This window comes from Rhinoraja longicauda, chromosome 44, assembly GCF_053455715.1.
Source record: "Rhinoraja longicauda isolate Sanriku21f chromosome 44, sRhiLon1.1, whole genome shotgun sequence".
Taxonomy (NCBI): Eukaryota; Metazoa; Chordata; class Chondrichthyes; order Rajiformes; family Arhynchobatidae; genus Rhinoraja; species Rhinoraja longicauda.
In genome coordinates this window covers 7,749,954-7,772,073 of record NC_135996.1, presented here as the reverse complement: position 1 = coordinate 7,772,073, position 22,120 = coordinate 7,749,954, and the positions used below count along the sequence as shown (strand labels likewise).

At 54.1% G+C, this 22,120-nt stretch overlaps 2 protein-coding genes across 2 annotated transcripts in view; one reads left to right on the top strand and one right to left on the bottom strand.

Annotated features, from left to right (window-relative positions):
- LOC144612362 (semaphorin-4B-like) overlaps positions 1–1,017 on the top strand; it is a 66,144-nt gene extending 65,127 nt beyond the window's left edge. The window contains exon 16 of the mRNA XM_078431937.1: positions 988–1,017. Within this exon, the coding sequence (XP_078288063.1) occupies positions 988–1,017 (30 nt within the window). The remainder of the gene's footprint in view (positions 1–987) is intronic.
- A 127-nt stretch (positions 1,018–1,144) lies between these two features.
- Positions 1,145–18,443, bottom strand: LOC144612361 (MEF2 transcription factor homolog). The gene is given in 5 exon segments (XM_078431936.1): positions 1,145–1,240; positions 3,188–3,298; positions 3,301–3,393; positions 7,446–7,618; positions 18,348–18,443. Coding segments are annotated over 4 exon segments (354 nt in total). The 5' UTR covers positions 7,500–7,618; positions 18,348–18,443.
- Positions 18,444–22,120: the final 3,677 nt, after the last annotated feature.

The window sequence follows — 22,120 nt, the reverse complement described above, 5'->3', positions numbered from 1 at the left end:
GAGAGAGAGGGAGAGAGAGAGAGAGAGAGAGAGAGAGAGAGAGAGAGAGAGAGAGAGAGAGAGAGAGAGAGACAGGGAGAGAGAGAGAGAGAGAGAGAGAGAGAGAGAGAGAGAGAGAGACAGAGAGAGAGAGATGAGAGAGAGAGAGAGAGAGAGAGAGAGAGAGTCCACACACAGGGGGAGAGAGAGAGAGAGAGAGAGAGAGTCACACACAGGGGAGAGAGAGTCACACACACACGGGAGAGAGAGAGAGAGAGTCACACACTGAGAGAGAGAGAGAGAGAGGTCACACACACAGAGAGAGAGAGAAAGAGAGAGAGAGAGAGAGAGAGAGAGAGTCACACACACAGAGAGAGAGAGAGAGAGAGAGAGAGAGAGAGAGAGAGAGAGAGGAGAGAGAGAGAGAGAAGGAGAAGGAGAGAGAGAGAGAGAGACACACACAGCCAGGGGGTATGTCCCCACAGTCACTGAGGCCCCCTCCCCACGGCCATCTCTCGATCAGTGCGGGTGTCAGGGGTTATGGAGAGAAGGCAGGAGAATGGGGTTAGGAGGGAGAGATAGACCAGCCGTGACTGAATGGCAGAGTAGACTCGATGGGGCCGAGTGGCCCAATTCTGCTCCTATCACTTGTCACCTTGCGTCCCCTCTCCTCATCCTTCCCTCCCTCATCATCCTGCCAGTTCCACTGTTCACGTCCTTACCTCTCCTTCACAATCACCTCTTCCACAGCACACAATGCACCATTGTGGGCTCCACCCTCCCTCGGTCATGGAGGCCGGCTCTGATTTGTTCCGAACCTTTTCATTACCTCCGCCTCCACTCTCCCCTGATTCGCAGTCTGAAGAAGGGGCCTCGACCCGAAACGTCACCTATCCATGTTCCCCACAGATTGCTGCCCGACCCACTGAGTTACTCCAGCATTCTGTGTATCTAGACTTTCACTGTGTGATGTTTGTTTGTGCACCGGTCTCCCCACGTTGAACAAAGTCACGCACAGGCTTTGGAGGTTTCCAGTGACCGCCGATGATCAGGATAGTGCTAGTACACCGGTCGGCGTGGACTCGGTGGGCTGAAGGGCCTGTTTCCGCGCTGGATCCCTAATCTAATCTAAACTAAACAGGGCACACAGTGGCACTGGCGTGGCCTAGCGTGGCAGGCGGGCAAAGCCGGGGCCGGGGAGGGGAAGGCGGGCAGGGCTGAGTGTGTCGGCTGGTGTCACAGAGTTGTGGCTGAGCTGAGCCTGACGCGGGATGTGGACGGATTAATCACTGACCTCTGGGGGGAATTAACCCAGAACAAGGACAGCCCCGAGACTCACGTCCGACCCAATCAGCCTGAAGCCCCCAGAGAGTGGATGTGGAGAGGATGTTTCCACTGGTGGGAGAGTCTAGGACCAGAGGGCACAGCCTCAGAATTAAAGGACGTTCCTTCAGGAAGGAGACGAGGAGGAATTTCTTTAGTCAGAGGGTGGTGAATCTGTGGGATTCTTTACACACAGACGACTGTGGAGGCCACAAGTCAGTAGATGTTTAAGGCAGAGACACATAGATTCTTGATCAGTGCGGGTGTCAGGGGCTCTGGAGAGAAGGCAGGAGGGTGGGGCGAGGAGGGGGACGATGGGATACGGGATCTGACATGGACAACACACATTGCCGCACTGAGTGGGTAAGGCAAAGCAGCGCCTTTAACACCTCAGACAGCTGAGGAAATTCAGAGTGTCTCTGAGGATCCTTCATTGCTTCTACTCTGGGGCTGTAGAGATCATCCTGTCCGGCAACATTACAGTCTGGTTTGGGAACAGCTCTGCCCAGGACAGGAAGGCCCTGCAGAGAGTAGTGCGTTCGGCTGAACGCACCATGGGAACTACACTCGCCCCCCTGCAGGACCTATACATCAGGAGGTGCAGATCCAGAGTCAGCAACATTATGGGGGGACCCCTACCACCCCCAGCAACGGACTGTTCCCAGCTGCTACGGTCAGACAAACGCCTCCATCAGGGACTGTTAACTTTTATAACTCCAGGGACTCAATTTTGTCTTCTCTGTATTAACTTTTATTTATATGCTGCAACTGTAATTCTTTTTTTTTTTAGCACAACCCGCAGGCATTGCCACTTTCATTTCACTGCACATCGTGTATGTGTATGTGACAAATAAACTTGACTTGACTTGGGAGAGGGTGGGTGAGGAGGGGGAGATGGGATACGGGGGAGGGGAGTGGGGTGAGGGGGGGAGTGGGGTGAGGGGGGGAGTGGGGTGAGGGGGGGGAGTGGGGGTGAGGGGGGGGTGAGTGGGGTGAGGGGGGGGGAGTGGGGTGAGGGGGGGGAGTGGGGTGAGGGGGGGGAGTGGGGTGAGGGGGGGGTGTGGGGTGAGGGGGGGGAGTGGGGTGAGGGGGGGGAGTGGGGGTGAGGGGGGGAGTGGGGTGAGGGGGGGGGGAGTGGGGTGAGGGGGGGGGGAGTGGGGTGAGGGGGGGGAGTGGGGTGAGGGGGGGGGGGTGTGGGGTGAGGGGGGGGGGAGTGGGGTGAGGGGGGGGTGTGGGGTGAGGGGGGGGAGTGGGGTGAGGGGGGGAGTGGGGTGAGGGGGGGGGAGTGGGGTTGAGGGGGGGAGATGGGATACGGGGAGGGGAGTGGGGTGAGGGGGGGAGTGGGGTGAGGGGGGGAGTGGGGTGAGTGGGCGTGAGGGGGGGGTGCGGGGGTGAGGGGGGGAGGGTGGGGTGAGGGGGGGGTGCGGGGTGAGAGGGGGGGAGTGGGGTGAGGGGGGGAGTGGGTGAGGGGGGGGGTGCGGGGGTGAGGGGGGGAGTGGGTGAGGGGGGGGAGAGTGGGGTGAGGGGGGGAGTGGGGGTGGAGCGGGGGGGGTGCGGGGAGGTGAGGGGGGGAGTGGGGTGTGAGGGGGGGGAGTGTGGGTGAGGGGGGGAGTGGGGTGAGGGGGGGGGTGCGGGGTGAGGGGGGGAGTGGGGTGAGGGGGGGGGTGCGGGGTGAGGGGGGGGGAGTGGGGTGAGGGGGGGGTGCGGGGTGAGGGGGGGAGTGGGGAGTTGAGGGGGGGGGGTGCGGGGTGAGGGGGGGAGTGGGGTGAGGGGGGGGTGTGGGGTGAGGGGGGGAGTGGGGTTGAGGGGGGGGTGTGGGGTGAGGGGGAGGAGAGGGTGGGTGAGGGGGGGGGAGTGGCGGTGAGGAGGTGGTGCGTGGTCTCACCTCCACGATGTCAGCGTTGGTTCTGCTCTCATGGGGCTCGTTGTACTCTGTGTACTTGAGCAGCACCTTGTCCATGTCGGTGCTGGCATACTGGAACAGCTTGTTGGTGTGTGGTTGAAGATGATCAGGGCGATCTCACAGTCACACAGCACACTCAGCTCGTACGCCTTCTTCATCAAACCAAACTTCCTCTTGGTGAATGTCACCTGGTGGGGGGGTGGGGAGGGCGAGGGGGGGTGGGGGAGGGGCGGGGGGGGGGGTGGGGAGGGGAGGGGCGGGGGGTGTGGTGAAAGGGGGCAGAAAGAGAGAAGAAACAAGTACACACAATCAGACAACAAATAGCCCAGAGAAACACAGACAATAGGTGCGGGAAGAGGCCATTCGGCCCTTCGAGCCCAGCACCGCCATTCAATGTGATCATGGCTGATCGTCCACAATCAGTACCCCGTTCCTGCTTTCTCCCCGTACCCCTTGATTCCGTTAGCCCTAAGAGCTCTATCTAACTCTCTCTTGAAAACATCCAGTGAATCGGCCTCTGTGGCTGAGAATTCCACAGATTCACAACTCTCCGGGCGAAAAGGTTTTTCCTCATCTCAGTCCAAAATGGCCGGCCCCTTATCCTTAAACTGTGTGCGACCTCTGGTTCTGGACTCCCCCCAACATGGGGAACATATTTCCTGCAAGGAGCTGAGGAGATGGGCAGGGCACGAAATGCTGGAGTAACTCAGCGGGTCAGGCAGCATCTCTGAGAGAAAACTAGTAACTGACATTTCTTGGGTCAGATCCATTCTGAAGAAGGGTCCCGATTCGAAAAGTCACCGACTCCCTTTCTCCCACAGATGCTGCCTGACCAGCTGAGTTACTCCAGCACTCTGTGAAACTTCACCTATCCATGTTCTCCACAGATGCTGCCTGACCCGCTGAGTTACTCCAGCATTTTGTGTCTTTCTTCGTGGTAAACCAGCATCTGCAGTTCCTTCCTACATAAGAATCGGGCAGGTGGTGGTTCGGGTCAGGAGCTTTCTTTAGACTGAATCAGAACAAGGTTCCCGACCGGGAAGAGTCGCCTGTCCTACGCCTGACCCGCCGACTTCCTGTAGCATTTTGTTCTCCTTCCAGTCGCGTGTGCGTTCGACCGGGCAGGTGGGTCCAGGTCAGAACCATTCCACTTCTACTTCCACACAGGGTATAAAACCACGGTGGGAATAGATCGGGTAGACGCACAGAGTCTCTTGCCCAGAGCAGGGGAAATCGGGGGACCAGAGGCCACTGGTTTAAGGTGAGCCTTTGTCGGCACTGGGCCTGGACTCGCTGAGCTTAGAAAATAAGGGGGGGGGGTCTCATCGGTCCACAGAACAGTGAGCGGCCTGGATGGAGTGGATGTGGAGAGGATGTTTCCACTAGTGGGAGGAGCCCAGGACTGGAGGGCACAGCCCTCAGAATTAAAGAGGCTGTTCCTTTAGGAAGGAGAGGAGGAGGAATTTCTTTTAGTCAGGGGGTGCTGAATCGGTGGAATTATTCGTGGAGGCCACAAGTCAATGGATATATTTAAGGCATAAATAGATATATTCTTGATCATTACAGGTGTCAGAGGTTATGGGGAGAAGGCAGGAGAATGGGGTTAGGAGGGAGAGATAGATCGGCCATGATTGAATGGTGGAGTAGACTTGATGGGCCAAATGGCCTAATTCTGCTCCCTATCCCTTATGACCTAAGGGGAAAGATTTAATAGGAATCCGAGGGGTAACTTTTTCACACACAGGGTGGTGGGTGTATGGAACGAGCTGCCGGAGGAGGTAGTTGAGGCTGGGACCTATCCCAGTGTTTATGAAACAGTCAGACAGGTACATGGATAGAACAGGTTTGGATGGATATGGACCAAACGCAGGCAGGTTAGAAGGATGAGAGGGGATCTTATAGAAACATATAAAATTATAAAAGGACTGGACAAGCTAGATGCAGGAAAAATGTTCCCAATGTTGGGGGAGTCCAGAAACCAGGGGGCCAGAGTCTTAGAATAAAGGGGGAGGCCATTTAAAACTGAGGTGAGAAGGAACATTTTCACCCAGAGTTGTGAATTTGTGGAATTCTCTGCCACAGAGGGCAGTGGAGGTCAAATTACTGGATGGATTTAAGAGAGAGTTAGATAGAGCTCTGGGGGCTAGTGGAATCAAGGGATATGGGGAGAAGGCAGGCACGGGTTATTGATTGTGGACGATCAGCCATGATCACAATGAATGGGCGGTGCTGGCTCGAAGGGCCGAATGGCCTCCTCCTGCACCTATTTTCTATGTTCGGTGGGACTAGTGTAGCTGGGGCTTGTTGGCCAGTGTGGGCGGGTGGGACTAGTGTAGATGGGGCATGTTTGGGCCCGGTGTGGGCAGGTTGGGACTAGTGTAGATGGGCATGTTGGCCGGTGTGGGCAGGTGGGACTAGTGTAGATGGGGCATGTTGGTCGGTGTGGGACTAGTGTAGATGGGGCATGTTGGCCGGTCGTGGGCAGGTGGGACTAGTGTAGATGGGGCATGTTGGTCGAGTGTGGGCAGGTGGGACTAGTGTAGATGGGGCATGTTGGTCGGTGTTGGGCAGGTGGGACTAGTGTAGATGGGGCATGTTGGTCGGTGTGGGCAGGTGGGACTAGTGTAGATGGGGCATGTTGGCCGGTGTGGGCTGGTTGGGGAAGGGCCTGTTTCCATGCTGTATCACACTATGTTCAGTGTAGATGGGGCATGTTGGCCGGTGTGGGCAGGTGGGACTAGTGTAGATGGGGCATGTTGGTCGGTGTGGGCAGGTGGGACTAGTGTAGATGGGGCATGTTGGCCGGTGTGGGCAGGTTGGGGAAGGGCCTGTTTCCGTGCTGTCTCACTATGACTGCGAGTGCTCATACTGCTTCACCATTAGTGTCAGTGTTTCCACAGCTGGAGTGCAGTGGGCTGGAGATGGAGAGAGCGGCACTTTCTTCTCCTCCCGCGGTGATCTCATCTGCTCTTGGCTGCCAGCGTCTTGAACTTTGTTGCCCTCTCGTTTTCCGGTTAGAAAATATCTTTTTAATTAAACCTTGATTGCTGTGTCCCTGATTATGATGCTAAATTTAGCGTTATTAAAATGCTGTGCATCATGGCCCTGAGATATAAATAGCCTGGCCTGACGATGCACTTTTTCTCACTCCTCAATCAATTCTGCAGCTATTCACGAGCTTGTAATTGATCAACTCCGCTGCCTCACAGCAAACAACAATGCAGTACAGGGAGAGGCCCTTCGGCCCACAATGCCCGTGCCGACAATCACGCAAAGTCAAACTAATCTCGTCTGCCTGTGGGTGATTCATATCCCTCCACATGCCCAGAGGGTGGCACGGTGGTACAGCGGGTAGTGCCGCTACCTCACAGCGCCAGAGACCCGGGTTCCATCCCGACCACGGGCGCTGTCTGTACGGAGTTTGCACGTTCTCCCGGTGACCGCGTGGGCTTTCTCCGGGCCCTCCGGTTTCCTCCCACACTCCAAAGACGTGCAGGTTTGTGGGTTAATTTGCTGTAAAATGTCCCTGGTCTGTAGAGCAGAACTACATGGAACATATTAGCCGGTGCGGACAAGTTGGGCCAAAGGGCCTGTTTCCACGCTGTATGGCTCTATAACTAATATACAAGGATCGATGATCGGCACGGACTCGGTGGGCCGAAGGGCCTATTTCCACGCTGTATCTCTAAAGTCGCAAATAAAGCAATCGCCCAGAGTCTCTATAAACTAAAACCTAATCAATGTGCCTATCTAAAAGCCTCTTAAACATCACTATCGTATCTGCCTCCATCACCCTCTGTGAAAGGAATTACTGATTGAGAGTGATCAGACATGATCGCATTGAATGGCGGTGCTGGCTCGAAGGGCTGAATGGCCTACTCCTGCACCTATTGTCTATTGTCTATTGTCACACATCTGCATTATCTTATGGCCCTCTCCCATTAATGCCATGTCCTCTAGTCTTTGATATTTCCACTCTGGGACACAGGTTCTGAGTGTTTACCCTACCAATGCCTCCCATAATTCCCTTATTCTTACCTCCAGGTCCCTCCACTCCGCTTTCAGTCTGAAGAAGGGTCGTGACCCAAAACACCACCCATCCTTTTTCTCCACAGATGCTGCCTGACCCACTGAGTTACTCCGGCACTTTGTGTCTGTTCTCCACAGATGCTGCCTGACCCGCTGAGTTACTCCGGCACTGTGTGTTGAAGGCAGGGACTGATCCACCTGTCGTGCTTACCTGTCGGTTACGCTCGTCCAAGATGCGGGTAATCTGAATCTTTTTGCGCCCCATGTTATTCTCGGGGGCCGCTGGGGGGTGTCGCTCTGAATATTGATCCTGCTCGAATCTGCCGGTACTCTCTCAATTCATCGCCAAATCCTTGCTCTCCAATGGCGGTCAAATAATTAATCCTGTAACAAAGAGCAACACAGAGTGAATCCTCCCAGCCGGACAAATCAACTCGAGCTCAACGTGGTGCAACCGCATTTGAACCTGGGACCCGCGAGGTGCAACCGCACTTGAACCTGGCAGTCCCGCGAGGTGCAACCGCACTTGAACCTGGCAGTCCCGCGAGGTGCAACCGCACTTGAACCTGGCACCCCCACAGTGCAACCGCACTTGAACCTGGGTCCCGTGAGGTGTAACCGCACTTGAACCTGGCAGTCCCGCGAGGTGCAACCGCACTTGAACCTGGCACCCCCGTGAGGTGCAACTGCACTTGAACCTGGCACCCCCATGGTGCAACCGCAGTTGAACCTGGCATTCCCGCGAGGTGCAACCGCACTTGAACCTGGGTCCCGTGAGGTGTAACCGCACTTGAACCTGGCACCCCCGCGAGGTGCAACCGCACTTGAACCTGGCACCCCCACGGTGCAACCGCACTTGAACCTGGCACCCCCACGGTGCAACCGCACTTGAAACTGGCATTCCCGCGAGGTGCAACCGCACTTGAACCTGGCACCCCCACGGTGCAACCGCACTTGAACCTGGCACCCCCATGGTGCAACCGCACTTGAACCTGGCATCCCCGTGAGGTGCAACCGCACTTGAACCTGGCACCCCCACGGTGCAACCGCACTTGAACCTGGCACCCCCGTGACGTGCAACTGCACTTGAACTTGGGTTCAGCAAGGCGCAACCACACCTATTTATTTATTTATTATTGTTCCGTCTCGCTTTTTAGACTCCAGAGATCGTGTACTAAACATTTCACCCTTTATCCTGTGTCTCTACACTGTGGATGGCTTGATTATAATCATGTCATAAGATCATAACTGATAGGAGCAGAATTAGGCCATTCGGCCCATCCAGTCCACTCCGCCATTCATTCATGGCTGATCTATCTCTCCCTCCTAACCCCATTCTCCTGCCTTCTCCCCATAACCCCTGACACCCGTACTAATCAAGAATCTATCTGTCTCTGCCTTAAATACATCCAATGACTTGTGGCCTCCACAGCCGTCTGTGGCAATGAATTCCACAGATTCACTACCCTCTGACTAAAGAAATTTCTCCTCACCTCCTTCCTAAAAGAATGTCCTTTAATTCTGAGGCTGTGACCTCTAGTCCTAGACTCTCCCACCAGTGGAAACATTCTCTTCACATCCACTCTATCCAGAAGGGTCTCGACCCACAACGTCACCTATTCCTTCTCTCCAGAGATGCTGCCTGTCCCGCTGAGTTACTCTAGCTTTTTGTGTCTATCTCCACTCTATCCAAGCCTTTCACTATTCTGTATGTTTCAATGAGGTCCCCCCTCATTCTTCTGAACTCCAGCGAGTATCTCATTTCTGGATCATTTTCGGTGACTGGATAGCACGCAACAAAAGCAGCTTTTCACTGTACCTCGGTACACGTGGCAATAATCCTTAGTGCCACCAAAGACAGTCCAGAGCGGAGGTTAGTGTTGTGCAGGGTGGTTCAAAGGCCTGATGGTTACTGAGAAGAAGCTGTTTTTTTAGATTTAGAGATAAAGCGTGAAAACAGGCCCTTCGGCCCACCGAGTCCGCGCCGCCCAGCGATCCCCGCACATTAACACTATCCTACACACACTAGGGACAATTTTTTTAAAACATTTACCCAGTCAATTAACCGACATACCTGTACGTCTTTGGAGTGTGGGAGGAAACCGGAAGATATCTGAGAAAACCCACGCAGGTCACGGGGAGAACGTACAAACTCCGTACAGACAGCGCCCGTAGTCAGGATCGAACCTGAGTCTCCGGCGCTGCATTCGCTGTAAGGCAGCAACTCTACCGCTGCGCCACCGTGCCGCCTTGGTAATCACGGTTTTCAGGCTGCAAGCTTTGGCTTCTCAGCACCAGTGCTACATGGCAGTAGCTCACAGCCTGACAGCACAGTGTGGACAGACAGGGACAGCTGGTGAACACCCACCCAGGCTCCGTAACGCACTCCAGCTCCCAGGATCCAATTACGCTCATCAAAGCAGCACGCAGAGCAGAGTCACACTGTTCCCAATGTTGGGGCTTCACCCTGCTCCCTCCCGCTGCCCCCAACGTCTTCCTAACATGGCCGGGCGTCTCACTGTCTCGCTGCCGAGGAGAGGACAGTCACTCCCACGCTCGAGGGGAGGGGAATACTTGCTTACTTACAGAGATACAGCACGGAAACAGGCCCTTCGGCCAGCCGAGTCCACGCCGACCGGCCATCACCCGCCACACTAGTTCCATATCATCTCACTTTCTCATCCACTCCCTGCACACTGGGGGGCAATTTACAGAGGCCCAGTTAACCTACAAAACCCGCACGTCTCTGGGAAGTGGGAGGAAACCGGAGCACCCGGAGGAAACCCACACGGTCACTGGGAGAACGTGCAAACTCCACGCACACAGACAGCACCCGGGGTCAGAATTGAACCCCGATCTCTGGCGCTGTCAGGCAGCAGCTCAACCCGCTGCGGTTAATGTGCTGTCCGTTCAAGCAATACCCCCACGATGACTTTACAAGTGGGCGGCACGGTGGCACTGAGGGAGAGCTGCTGCCTCACAGCACCTGAGACACGGGTTCAATCCCAACCTTGGGCACTGTCTGTACGGAGTTTGTACGCTCTCCTTGTGACCACGTGGGTTTCCTCCAGATGCTCCGGTTTCCTTCCACACTACAAAGATATGCAGATGTGTAAGTTAATTGGCCCCTCGTGGGTAGGGAGTGGATGAGAAAGTGGGATAACACAGAACTAGTGTGAACGGATGATGAGTGGTCGGCGTGGACTCGATGGGCCGAAGGGCCTGTACATGTGCTGCATCTTGAAATCAATAAAGAACAAGGTTTTATTGAAGATAAAATACTGGAGTAACTCAGCGGGACAGGCAGCATCTCTGGAGAGAAGGAATGGGTGACGTTTCACAGAGTGCTGGAGTAACTCAGCGGGTCAGGCAGCATCTGTGGAGAACATGGATGGGTGACGTTTCACAGAGTGCTGGAGTAACTCAGCGGGACAGGCAGCATCTCTGGAGAGAAGGAATGGGTGACGTTTCACAGAGTGCTGGAGTAACTCAGCGGGTCAGGCAGCATCTCTGGAGAGACGGAATCGGTGACGTTTCGGCTCGAGACAACTTCTTCAGACTGAGAATCAGTGAAGGGAATCGTACAGCGCTCTTCAGGACCAGCAGTGTGGCATTATGTTGACGAAACTCAGAAAATAGGTGCTGGAGGAGGCCATTCAGTCCTTCGAACCAGCACTGCCATTCAATATGATCATGGCTGATCATCCACAATCAGTACCCCGTTCCTGCTTTTCCCCATATTATGGGATTCCGTTGGCCCTTTAGAGCTAAATCTAACTCTCTTTTGAAAACATCCAGTGAATTGGCCTCCACTGGCAGGAAATTCCACAGATTCACAACTCTCTGGGTGAAAAGCTTTTCCTCATCTCAGTCCAAAATGGCCGACCCCTTATTCTTAAACTGTGGCCCCTGGTTCTGGACTCCCCCAACATGGGGAACATGGTTCCTGCCGGGAGCTGAGGAGATGGGCAGTGTGGACGGGGGAGGTGCCTGAGAACGGCACTGTACGTACATGCTTGGGGGGGGGGGGGGGGAGGAGTGCTGATGAGTCACAGCCTGGCATTGCCATCCGCCCACATGCCATCGAGGTGACATTCACTGCATCTTCCGTCTCACGCAACCTCCATAACAACAAAACAGAGTCAACTCCCTGCAGGCATTTCAGCCGGGCAGACACCAAACCAGGACAACAAGCAACCTGCTGGCTGCTTTACCAGTGTGGAAGAAGGAACTGCAGATGCTGCTTTAACCCGACAATAGACTGAAGAAGGGTCTCGACCCAAAATGTCACCCATCCATGTTCTCCACAGATGCTGCCTGTCACGCTGAGCTACTCCAGCACTCTGTGAAACGTCACCTATCCATGTTCTCCACAGATGCTGCCTGACCCGCTGAGTTACTCCAGCACTCTGTGAAACGTCACCTATCCATGTTCTCCACAGATGCTGCCTGACCCGCTGAGTTACTCCAGCACTCTATGAAACGTCACCTATCCATGTTCTCCACAGATGCTGCCTGACCCGCTGAGTTACTCCAGCACTCTATGAAACGTCACCTATCCATGTTCTCCACAGATGCTGCCTGACCCGCTGAGTTACTCCAGCTTTCTGTGTCTATCTTTGGCTACTTTACAAGTGTTCACCATGACATTTACAACTCCTCCCTTCCCCCCCTCCCCCCTCCCCCTCCCCCTCCTCACTGAGGCACACCTGCTGCTGGTTAACCCCTTAATGGCCGCTACCTGCCTTTACAAAGGAGATGGGGAGGAATTTCTTCAGTCAGAGGGTGGTGAATCTGTGGAATTCATTGCCACAGACGGCAGTGGAGGCCACGTGAGTGGATAATTTTAAGGTGGAGTTTGATAGGTTCTTGATTTGTAAGGATGTCAAGGGTTATGGGGAGAATGCAGGAGAATGGGGTTATAGACAATAGATGCAGGAGGCCATTCAGCCCTTCGAGCCTGTACGCACCGCCATTCAATGTGATCATGGCTGATCATTCTCAATCAGTACCCTGTTCCTGCCTTCTCCCCATACCCCCTGACTCCGCTATCCTTAAGAGCTCTATCCAGCTCTCTCTTGAATGCATTCAGAGAATTGGCCTCCACTGCCTTCTGAGGCAGAGAATTCCACAGATTCACAACTCTCTGACTGAAAAAGTTTTTCCTCATCTCAGTTCTAAATGGCCGACCACTTATTCTTAAACTGTGTGGCCCCTTGTTCTGGACTCCCCCAACATTGGGAACATGTTTCCTGCCGCTAACGTGTCCAACCCCTTAATAATCTTATACGTTTCGATAAGATCTCCTCTGAAAGGGAAAGATAGATCAGCCGTGATCGAATGGCCAAATAGCCTATTTCTGCGAACACAACACAAGAACTTATGAATATTGTCCCATTGTGCCGAGTAAAAATTGTCCCTAGTGGGTGTAGGATAGTGTTAATGTGTGGGGATCGCTGGTCGGCGCGGACCCGGTGGGCTGAAGGGCCTGTTTCCACGCTGTATCTCTAGAAACTAAAAACGAACACATTTCGAGTTCATGAAGCAAGTCGCACACCACCCTGGCCACGATCTCATCTCGCTGCTACGATCAGGAATACGGTACAGGAGCCCGAAAACCATCATCTCCAGGTTCAGGAACGGCTTCTTCCCAGCAAACATCAGGCACAACACTAACCTCCGCAACTGTGATCTTCCACGCACGGCCTTTCGTTTCAACACCCACTTCGGTTTTGCACGATTTATGGTTACAGAGGACACGGAACAGCACAGGAACAGGCCCTTCGGCCCACAATGTCCGTGCTGAACAAGATGCCAAGTTCAACTCATCTCCTCTCCCTGCATGCGACCCATATCCATCCATTCCCTGCATCATTCCAGTTTCACTGTACCTTAATTAGTACACGTGGCAATAAACAGACAATAAACAGATCTTAAGGGGTTGGACAGGCTAGATGCAGGAAGATTTATTCACAAAATGTTGGAGTAACTCAGCAGGTCAGGCAGCATCTCGGGAGAGAAGGAATTCTTCTCTCCCGAGATGCTGCCTGACCTGCTGAGTTACTCCAGCATTTTGTGAATAAATCAATTTGTACCAGCATCTGCAGTTATTTTCTTATACTAGATGCAGGAAGATTGTTCCCGAAGTTGGGGAAGTCCAGAACATGGGGTCACAGTTTAAGGATAAGGGGGAAGTCTTTTAGGACCGAGATGAGAAAGTTTTTTTTCACACAGAGAGTGGTGAATCTGTGGAGTTCTCTGCCACAGAAGATAGTTGAGGCCAGTTCATTGGCTATATTTAAGAGGGAGTTAGATGTGGCCCTTGTGGCTAAAGGGATCAGGGGGTATGGAGAGAAGGCAGGTACAGGTTACTGAGTTGGATGATCAGCCATGATCATATTGAATGGCGGTGCGTACAGGCTCGAAGGGCCGAATGGCCTCCTCCTGCACCTACTTTCTATGTTTGAACTAAATGGTTCAGTTTAATTTATTGTGAGGTACAGTGAAAAGCTTTAAACCCACGCAGTCACAGGGTGAACGAACAAACTCCGTACAGACAGCACCCCTCAGTCAGGATTGAACCCGGTTCTCGGCGCTGTAAGGCAGCACTCTACCACTAAAAACCTCTGCCTCCACCATCCCTGGCAGCATGTTCCATTATTAGAGTTATTAAGTTATATTTTTGATTACAGATACACTGCTGATGTAACGGCACCTTTGCTTCCAGAACCTTTGTGGATTATCCATTTTATAGACTCAATGTTATTTCTTGTCTGAAGAAAGGTCTCGAGCCGAAACATCACCCATTCCTTCTCTCCAGAGATACTGCCTGACCCGCTGAGTTACTCCAGCACTCTGTGAAACGTCACCTATCCACGTTCTCCACAGATGCTGCCTGACCCGCTGAGCTACTCCAGCACTCTGTGAAACGTCACCTATCCACGTTCTCCACAGATGCTGCCTGACCCGCTGAGTTACTCCAGCACTCTGTGAAACGTCACCTATCCACGTTCTCCACAGATGCAGCCCGACCCGCTGAGTTACTCCAGCACTCTGTGAAACGTCACCTATCCATGTTCTCCATAGACATTGCATGAACCCGCTGAGTTACTCCAGCACTCTGTGTCTATCTTTGATATCTTGCGTATATGTTGTACGCATTAGCTGTGCAGTGGGTTGATTATAATGTGCAGTCTTTTCTTTGACTGGATAGCACACAAAAGCTTTGCACTGTACCTCAGTACATGTGACAATAATAAACTCAACTCTACACAGCCTCTTTCAGCGGCATGGCCTGGTTTTCTTTTTCCCGTTGTGTTTTACATTTATATCTTGCTTTTTCCCCACAGTCCTTTATTTCATACGGTCAATAGACAACAGACAATAGGTGCAGGAGGAGGCCATTCGGCCCTTCGAGCCAGCACCACCATTCAATGTGATCATGGCTGATCATTCTCAATCAGTACCCCGTTCCTGACTTCTCCCCATACCCCCTGACTCCGTTATCCTTAAGAGCTCTATCTAGCTCTCTCTTGAATGCATTCAGAGAATTGGCCTCCACTGCCTTCTGAGGCAGAGAATTCCACAGATTTACAACTCTCTGACTGAAAAAGTTTTTCCTCATCTCTGTTCTAAATGGCCTAAACTGTGGACCCTGGTTCTGGACTACCCCAACATTGGGAACATGTTTCCTGCCTCTAACGTGTCCAACACCTTAATAATCTTATACGTTTCGATAAAAGATCCCCTCTCATCCTTCTAAATTCCAGTGTATTCCAGCCTAGTCGCTCCAATCTTTCAACATATGACAGTCCCGCCATTCCGGGAATTAACCTAGTAAACCTACGTGGCACGCCCTCAATGGCAAGAATATCCTTCTTCAAATTTGGAGACCAAAACTGCACACAGTACTCCAGGTGCGGTCTCACTAGGGGCCTGTACAACTGCAGAAGGACCTATTTGCTCCTATACTCAGCTCCTCTTGTTATGAAGGAATAGGAGTAGAATTAGGCCATTTGGCCCATCGTCCACTCCGCCATTCAATCATGGCTGATCTATCTCTCCCTCTTAACCCCATTCTCCTGCCTTCTCCCCATAACCCCTGACACCTGCACTAATCAAGAATCTATTTATCTCTGCCTTAAAAATATCCACTGAGTTGGCCTCCACCGCCGTCTGTGGCAAAGAATCCCACAGATTCACCACCCTCTGAGTAAAATTTTTTCTCCTCGTCTCCTTTGTAAAAGAACATTCCTGTTCTCCTTCCTTCGAGAATGTCCTGTGATGCAGTTACAAACAGGATATCCACTGTTACCTGCACCTCACTGTCCTTGAGTGTTTGGCTATCAACGCACCCTGACAACACAGTAACACTGACAACATGCCACTCTTGGGACTGGTGCTGCAAGACTACAGGGTTTTCTGGACTATTGATGTTTTCTTAAAATAATCTACTCTTTTATAGATCAAAAAAACAAACTGCTGGAGGAACTCAGTAGTTCCACCCGTAGAAACAAGGTACCTTAGATAATGGTTTATACAAAAGGACACAGAGTGCTGGAGTAACTCAGCGGGTCTGGCAGCATCTGTGGAGAACATGGATAGGTGACGTTTCACAGAGTGCTGGAGTAACTCAGCGGGTCAGGCAGCATCTGTGGAGAACATGGATAGGTGACGTTTCACAGAGTGCCGGAGTAACTCAGCGGGTCAGGCAGCATCTGTGGAGAACATGGATAGGTGACGTTTCACAGAGTGCTGGATTAACTCAGCGGGTCAGGCAGCATTACTGGAGAACGTGGATAGGTGATGTCTCGGGTCAAGACCCTTCTTCAGGCTACGTGTCCCATGTGTGGGACGGGCTTGGACAGGGCAGGTTTGAGCGTTGTAGGGCCAATGCGGGTAAATGGGACCAGCTCAGGTGGGGCATATTGACCAGCACACACAGGTTGGGCTGAAGGGCCTGTTTCCGTACTGAATGATGCTCTGCAGGCTTGCGATTACCTAGACCGTGGGAGATGTGTAGGAATGAACTGCAAATGCTGGTTTAAACCGAAGATAGACACAAAAAGCTGGAGTAACTCAGTGGGACAGGCAGCATCTCTGGAGAGAAGGACTGTGTTACTCCAGTTTCTTGTGTCGAGGTGTCTGGGAGAAACGGACCTTCCAGCCCAAGAGGATTGAAGGGAAGCAACAAGGCCTGATCACAGCAGCGGGCAGCCCGAAACAGCCATGGGTCGAACAGGCCGCCATTTACACCTCAGAGATACAGCGCGGAAACAGGCCCTTCAGCCCACCGAGTCCACGCCGACCAGCCATCGCCCCGTACACTCGTTCTATCCTGCACACCAGGGACAATTTACCAAGAAATCAATTTACCAACAAACCTGTACGTCTTTGGAGTGTGGGAGGAAAGATGTTAGATGCAAGATTTTTTTTTCCATAGACAATAGGTGCAGGAGGAGGCCATTCGGCCCTTCGAGCCTGTAATCTCCGCCATTCAATGTGATCATGGCTGATCATTCTCCATCAGTACCCCGTTCCTGCCTTCTCCCCATATCCCCTGACTCCGCTATCCTTAAGAGCTCTATCTAGCTCTCTCTTGAATGCATTGAGAGAATTGGCCTCCACTGCCTTCTGAGGCAGAGAATTCCACAGATTTACAACTCTCTGACTGAAAATGTTTTTCCTCATCTCCGTTCTAATTGGCCTACCCCTTATTCTTAAACTGTGGCCCCTGGTTCTGGACTCCCCCAACATTGGGAACATGTTTCCTGCCTCTACCGTGTCCAACCACTTAATAATCTTATACGTTTCGATAAGATCCCCTCTCATCCTTCTAAATTCCAGTGTATACAAGCCTAGTCACTCCAGTCTTTCAACATATGACAGTCCCGCCATTCCGGGAATTAACCTAGTAAACCTACGCTGCACGCCCTCAATAGCAATGTTGGGGGAGTCCAGAACCAGGGCCCACAGTCTTAGAATAAAGTGGAGGACATTTAAAACTGAGGAGAGAATTTTTTTTTCACCCAGATAGTTGTGAATTTGTGGAATTCTCTGCCACAGAGGGCAGTGGAGGCCAATTCACTGGATGGATTTAAGAGAGAGTTAGATAGATCTCTAGGGGCTAGCGGAATCAAGGGATATGGGGAGAAGGCAGGCACGGGTTATTGATTGGCGACGATCAGCCATGATCACAATGAATGGTGGTGCTGGCTCGAAGGGCCGAATGGCCTCCTCCTGCACCTATTTTCTATGTTTTCTAAGTTTTCTATGAAACCGGAGCTCCCGGAGAAATCTCACGCGGTCACAGCAGAGAGAACGTACAAACTCCGTACAGGACAGCGCCCAGCGGACAGGATGGAATCCGGGTCTCCGGCGCTTGTGAGGCCAGCAACTCTACCGCTGGAGATAGAGGTTACAATTCTGAGCAATATGCCTGGCCTTGAGGGGAAAGAGGGGCTGGAATGTGACTGCACAACCTGTCGAACAGGCCAGCAGGCAGCCAGCCAGCCACACAGTGACATGCCCACAACAGGCAGCCAGCCACACAGTGACATGCCCACAAACAGGCAGCCAGCCACACAGTGACATGCCCACAACAGCTGACGTCAACACTCACACCAATCCCTCACCCCCCCCCCCTGCCCAGTGTGACCCACACAAAGCACTGGCCTCACCCACAGCACTCAGTCGAGGGCAGGGGTCAGAGCGGTCACCACACACCACACCATGGGAGAGAGAGGGGGGAGGAGAGGGAGGGGGAGGGGGGGAAGGGAGAGAGGGAAGGAGGGGGGGGAGGTGGGGAGAGGGGGGGGACAGAGGGAGAGAGGAAGAGAGGGAGAGAGGGAGAGAGGGGGAGAGAGAGGGAGAGAGGGGGAGAGAGGGGGAGAGAGGGGGAGAGAGGGGGAGAGAGGGGGAGAGAGAAGCACACATACATCGACACCAGACACGACCGAGGGGCAGAGATTCACCCCAGTGAGCAGCAGCAGCTGATGATTGATGCCAGTCGCCGCTGTCTGTCAGCGTTGGCCCATCTCCCCTGCCCCCCCCCCCCATGGGCAGTGCCAGCCGGTGTTGGCGACTCGAGGCGCTGCCAGCCCAGGGTACTCACCAGGGTGGCCGGGGCAGAGCCGGGGCCCGTGTGAAGGACAAAGCATTGGCTGGCGGCACGCACGCACGCCCGGCCTCACCGACAACTGCTGGTGATCAGTCACAACACATGACCGGCAGTGCCGACACACTGCCCTCTCACCTCCCCCCCCCCCCCCACGCAGCTCTCCCCTCCCACAGCTCTCCCCCCCTCCCCTTCTCTCCCCCCTCCCCCCAGCTCTCCCCCACCCCCAGCTCCCCCCTCCCCTCCCTCCTCCCTCCCTCACAGCTCTCCCCCACCCCCCCCCAGCTCTCACCCCCACAGCTCTCCCCCCTCCCCCCAGTTCTCTCCCCTCCCCCAGCTGTCCGCCCCTCCCTCTCCCTCTCCCTCCCTCTCTCTCCCCTCCCCCCACTCCCTCTCCCCTCCCCCCACTCCCCAGCTCTCCCCCCTCCAGCTCCTCCCACAGCTCTCCCCACCCCCAGCTTTTCCCTGCCCCCTCTCTTCTCTCCTCACCCCCCAGCTCCCCTCCTCTCCGCTACCCCCAGCTTTTCCCTCCCCCTCTCCTCACCCCCAGTTCTCCCCTTCCCCTTCTCTCCCCCCCTTCTCTCCCCACAGCTCTCCCCCCTCCCCACCAGCTCTCCCCCCCTCCCCCCAGCTCTCCCCTCCCCTTCTCTGCTCACCCCCCAGCTCTCCCCCTCCCCATCTCTCCCCCCAGCTTTCCCCCTTCCCCTTCTCTCCCCCCAGCTCTCCCCCCTCCCCTTCTCTCCCCCAGCTCTCCCCCTAGCTCTCCCCCCTCTGCCGTCCCCCCCAGCCCTCCCCCCTCTCCCCTCCCATGGGCACACACACAACTGTGAGGACAGGAAGTGGGTGGTGTGTTGCTGACAGCTGCTCTCCCCCCCCCCCCCCCCCTCACTCTTGGCCACACAGTCACACAGTGAGCAGCACAGCAGGGGCAGAGCCCACGGTCAGGCCTCAGATCCCGGCCCACACACCATCAGCTGCCCCCTTGCTCACAGCCAGTGGGTCTCAATGCCCCACCGGCCACCGTGGGCTGAGGTACAGCAGCTGAAACAGGCCCCTCGGCCCATCGAGTCCTCGCCGACCAGCAATCACCCACACGCTTGTGTAGCTTGGAGATACAGCGCTAAAACAGGCCGCTCGGCCCATCGAGTCCGTGCCAACACCCCGCACACGAACACTACGCCCAGCAATCACCCACACACTCGTGTAGCTTGGAGATACAGCGCGGAAACAGGCCGCTCGGCCCATCAAGTGTGTGCCAACACCCCACACACTAGCACTACCCCACACACACCAAGGTCTATTTACAATATTTTCCCGAAGCCAATTAACCTACAAACCCGAGACAATGGCCTTTAGCGTCTTCGGATGTGGGAGGAACCCGGAGAAAACTCACACAAGTCACGGGGAGAACATACAAACTCCGCAAAGACAGCACCCGTAATCTGGATTGAACCCGGGTCTCCGGCGCTGTGAGGCAGAAACTCTATCGCTGTGCCAGCGTGCCAGCTTGTTGGGCAATGACGGGGTGCCAGTCTGAACCGGAAGGCCTTTGCTGTGCTCCAAGATTGTGAAGAACATTCACTGTCTGTACAACGCGTTATCACCTACACTACAACCAACAATGCACCATTGTGGGCTCCAACCTTCCCTTCATCACCATCGCATCATGCCTAACTTTCATTCATTTGTTCTAGGTGCCGTCTACATCTTTCGTTTCCCTCTCTCCCTCCCCCGACTGTCAGTCTGAAGAAGGGTCTCGATCCAAAACTTCACCTTTTGCTTTTCTCCACAGATGCTGCCTGACCCACTGACTTACTCCAGCACTCTGTGAAACGTCACCTACCCATGTTCTCCACAGATGCTGCCTGACCCACTGACTTACTCCAGCACTCTGTGAAACGTCACCTACCCATGTTCTCCACAGATGCTGCCTGACCCACTGAGTTACTCCAGCACTCTGTGAAACGTCACCTACCCATGTTCTCCACAGATGCTGCCTGACCCGCTGAGTTACTCCAGCACTCTGTGAAACATCACCTATCCATGTTCTCCACAGATGCTGCCCGACCCGCTGAGTTACCCCGGCTTTGTGTGTCTCTCGCAGGGAGGAAGATGAGGCCACTTGTGGGCCAAGGGCAGTGGTCCCACCTCACCCAGAACACCGACAACTTACCCCTTCTCTTGTTTCACCCAAGCCAATTCACCGAGAAACCTGCACGTCGTTGGAGGAAACCAGAGCACCCGGAGAAAACCCACGCAGGTCACGGGGAGAACTTGCAAACTGCGTACAGTGGAGCCAGTGCTGGGCAAGGCTGACCTCGGGTAGCGTCTGTGAGAGAGAGACTGGTGGGGACTTGGCGTGGGCTGGTCAGGGAGGGAGCGTGACTCACTACAGGCAATGCTCTCAGCGCAGGACTTGCAGCTTGCAGCAGCACCAGCCAGATAACCACAGCGGCTTTCGATGTGACTCAGCCCAGCTTCCTTCCCCACTCTCCGGGGCTCAGAGCAGCAGCTGGCAAGTAGCCAGGACCACCGGCAACACCAGCGACTGTCCAGCACAGCGGGCACGGTGCCAGGCCCACCGCCAGGGTCACCTCAGACCACCACCACCATGGGCGGGTAGAGCTGCCGCCTCACAGCGCCAGAGACCCGGGTTCAACCCTGACCACAGGCGTGCAGGAAGGAACTGCAGGTGCTGGTTTAAACCGAAGGTGGACACAAAATGCTGGTACAACACAACAGGTCCAACAGAGATGCAGCGAGACCTGGGTGTCGTGGTGCACCAGTCATTGAAAGTAGGCATGCAGGTGCAGCAGGCAGTGAAGAAAGCCAATGGTATGTTGGCATTCATAGCGAGGAGATTTGAGTATAGGAGCAGGGAGGTTCTGCTGCAGTTGTACAGGGCATTGGTGAGACCACACCTGGAGTATTGCGTACAGTTTTGGTCTCCTAATCTGAGGAAAGACATTCTTGCCATAGAGGGAGTACAGAGAAGGTTCACCAGATTGATCCCTGGGATGGCAGGACTTTCATATGAAGAAAGACTGGATAGACTCGGCTTGTACTCGCTGGAATTTAGAAGATTGAGGGGGGATCTTATAGAAAAGGGGTTGGACAGGCTAGATGCAGGAAGATTGTTCCCGATGTTGGGGAAGTCCAGAACAAGGGGTCACAGTTCAAGGATAAGGGGGAAGTCTTTTAGGACCGAGATGAGAAAGTTTTTTTTCACACAGAGAGTGGTGAGTCTGTGGAATTCTCTGCCACAGAAGGTAGTCGAGGCCAGTTCATTGGCTATATTTAAGAGGGAGTTAGATGTGGCCCTTGTGGCTAAAGGGATCAGGGGGTATGGAGAGAAGGCAGGTACGGGATACTGAGTTGGATGATCAGCCATGATCATATTGAATGGCGGTGCGTACAGGCTCGAAGGGCCGAATGGCCTACTCCTGCACCGATTTTCTATGTTTCTAGGACAGGCAGCATCTCTGAATCGAAGCACCTGACTACGGGCGCTGTCCGCACGGAGTTTGTACGTTCACCCCGTGACCGCGTGGGTTTTCTCCGGGTGCTCCGGTTTCCTCCCACATTCCAAAGACATGCAGGTTTGTCGGTTAATTGACTTGGCAAATTGCCCCTGGCGTGGAGGGTGGTGTTAGTGGGAGATCGCAGGCCGGTGTGGACTCGGTGGGTCAAAGGGCCTGTTTCCGTGCTGTATCTCCAAAAGGAGAAATGGTCAGCCGCCCACTTCCTTGTATCTCCTCTGCCAGTCAAGA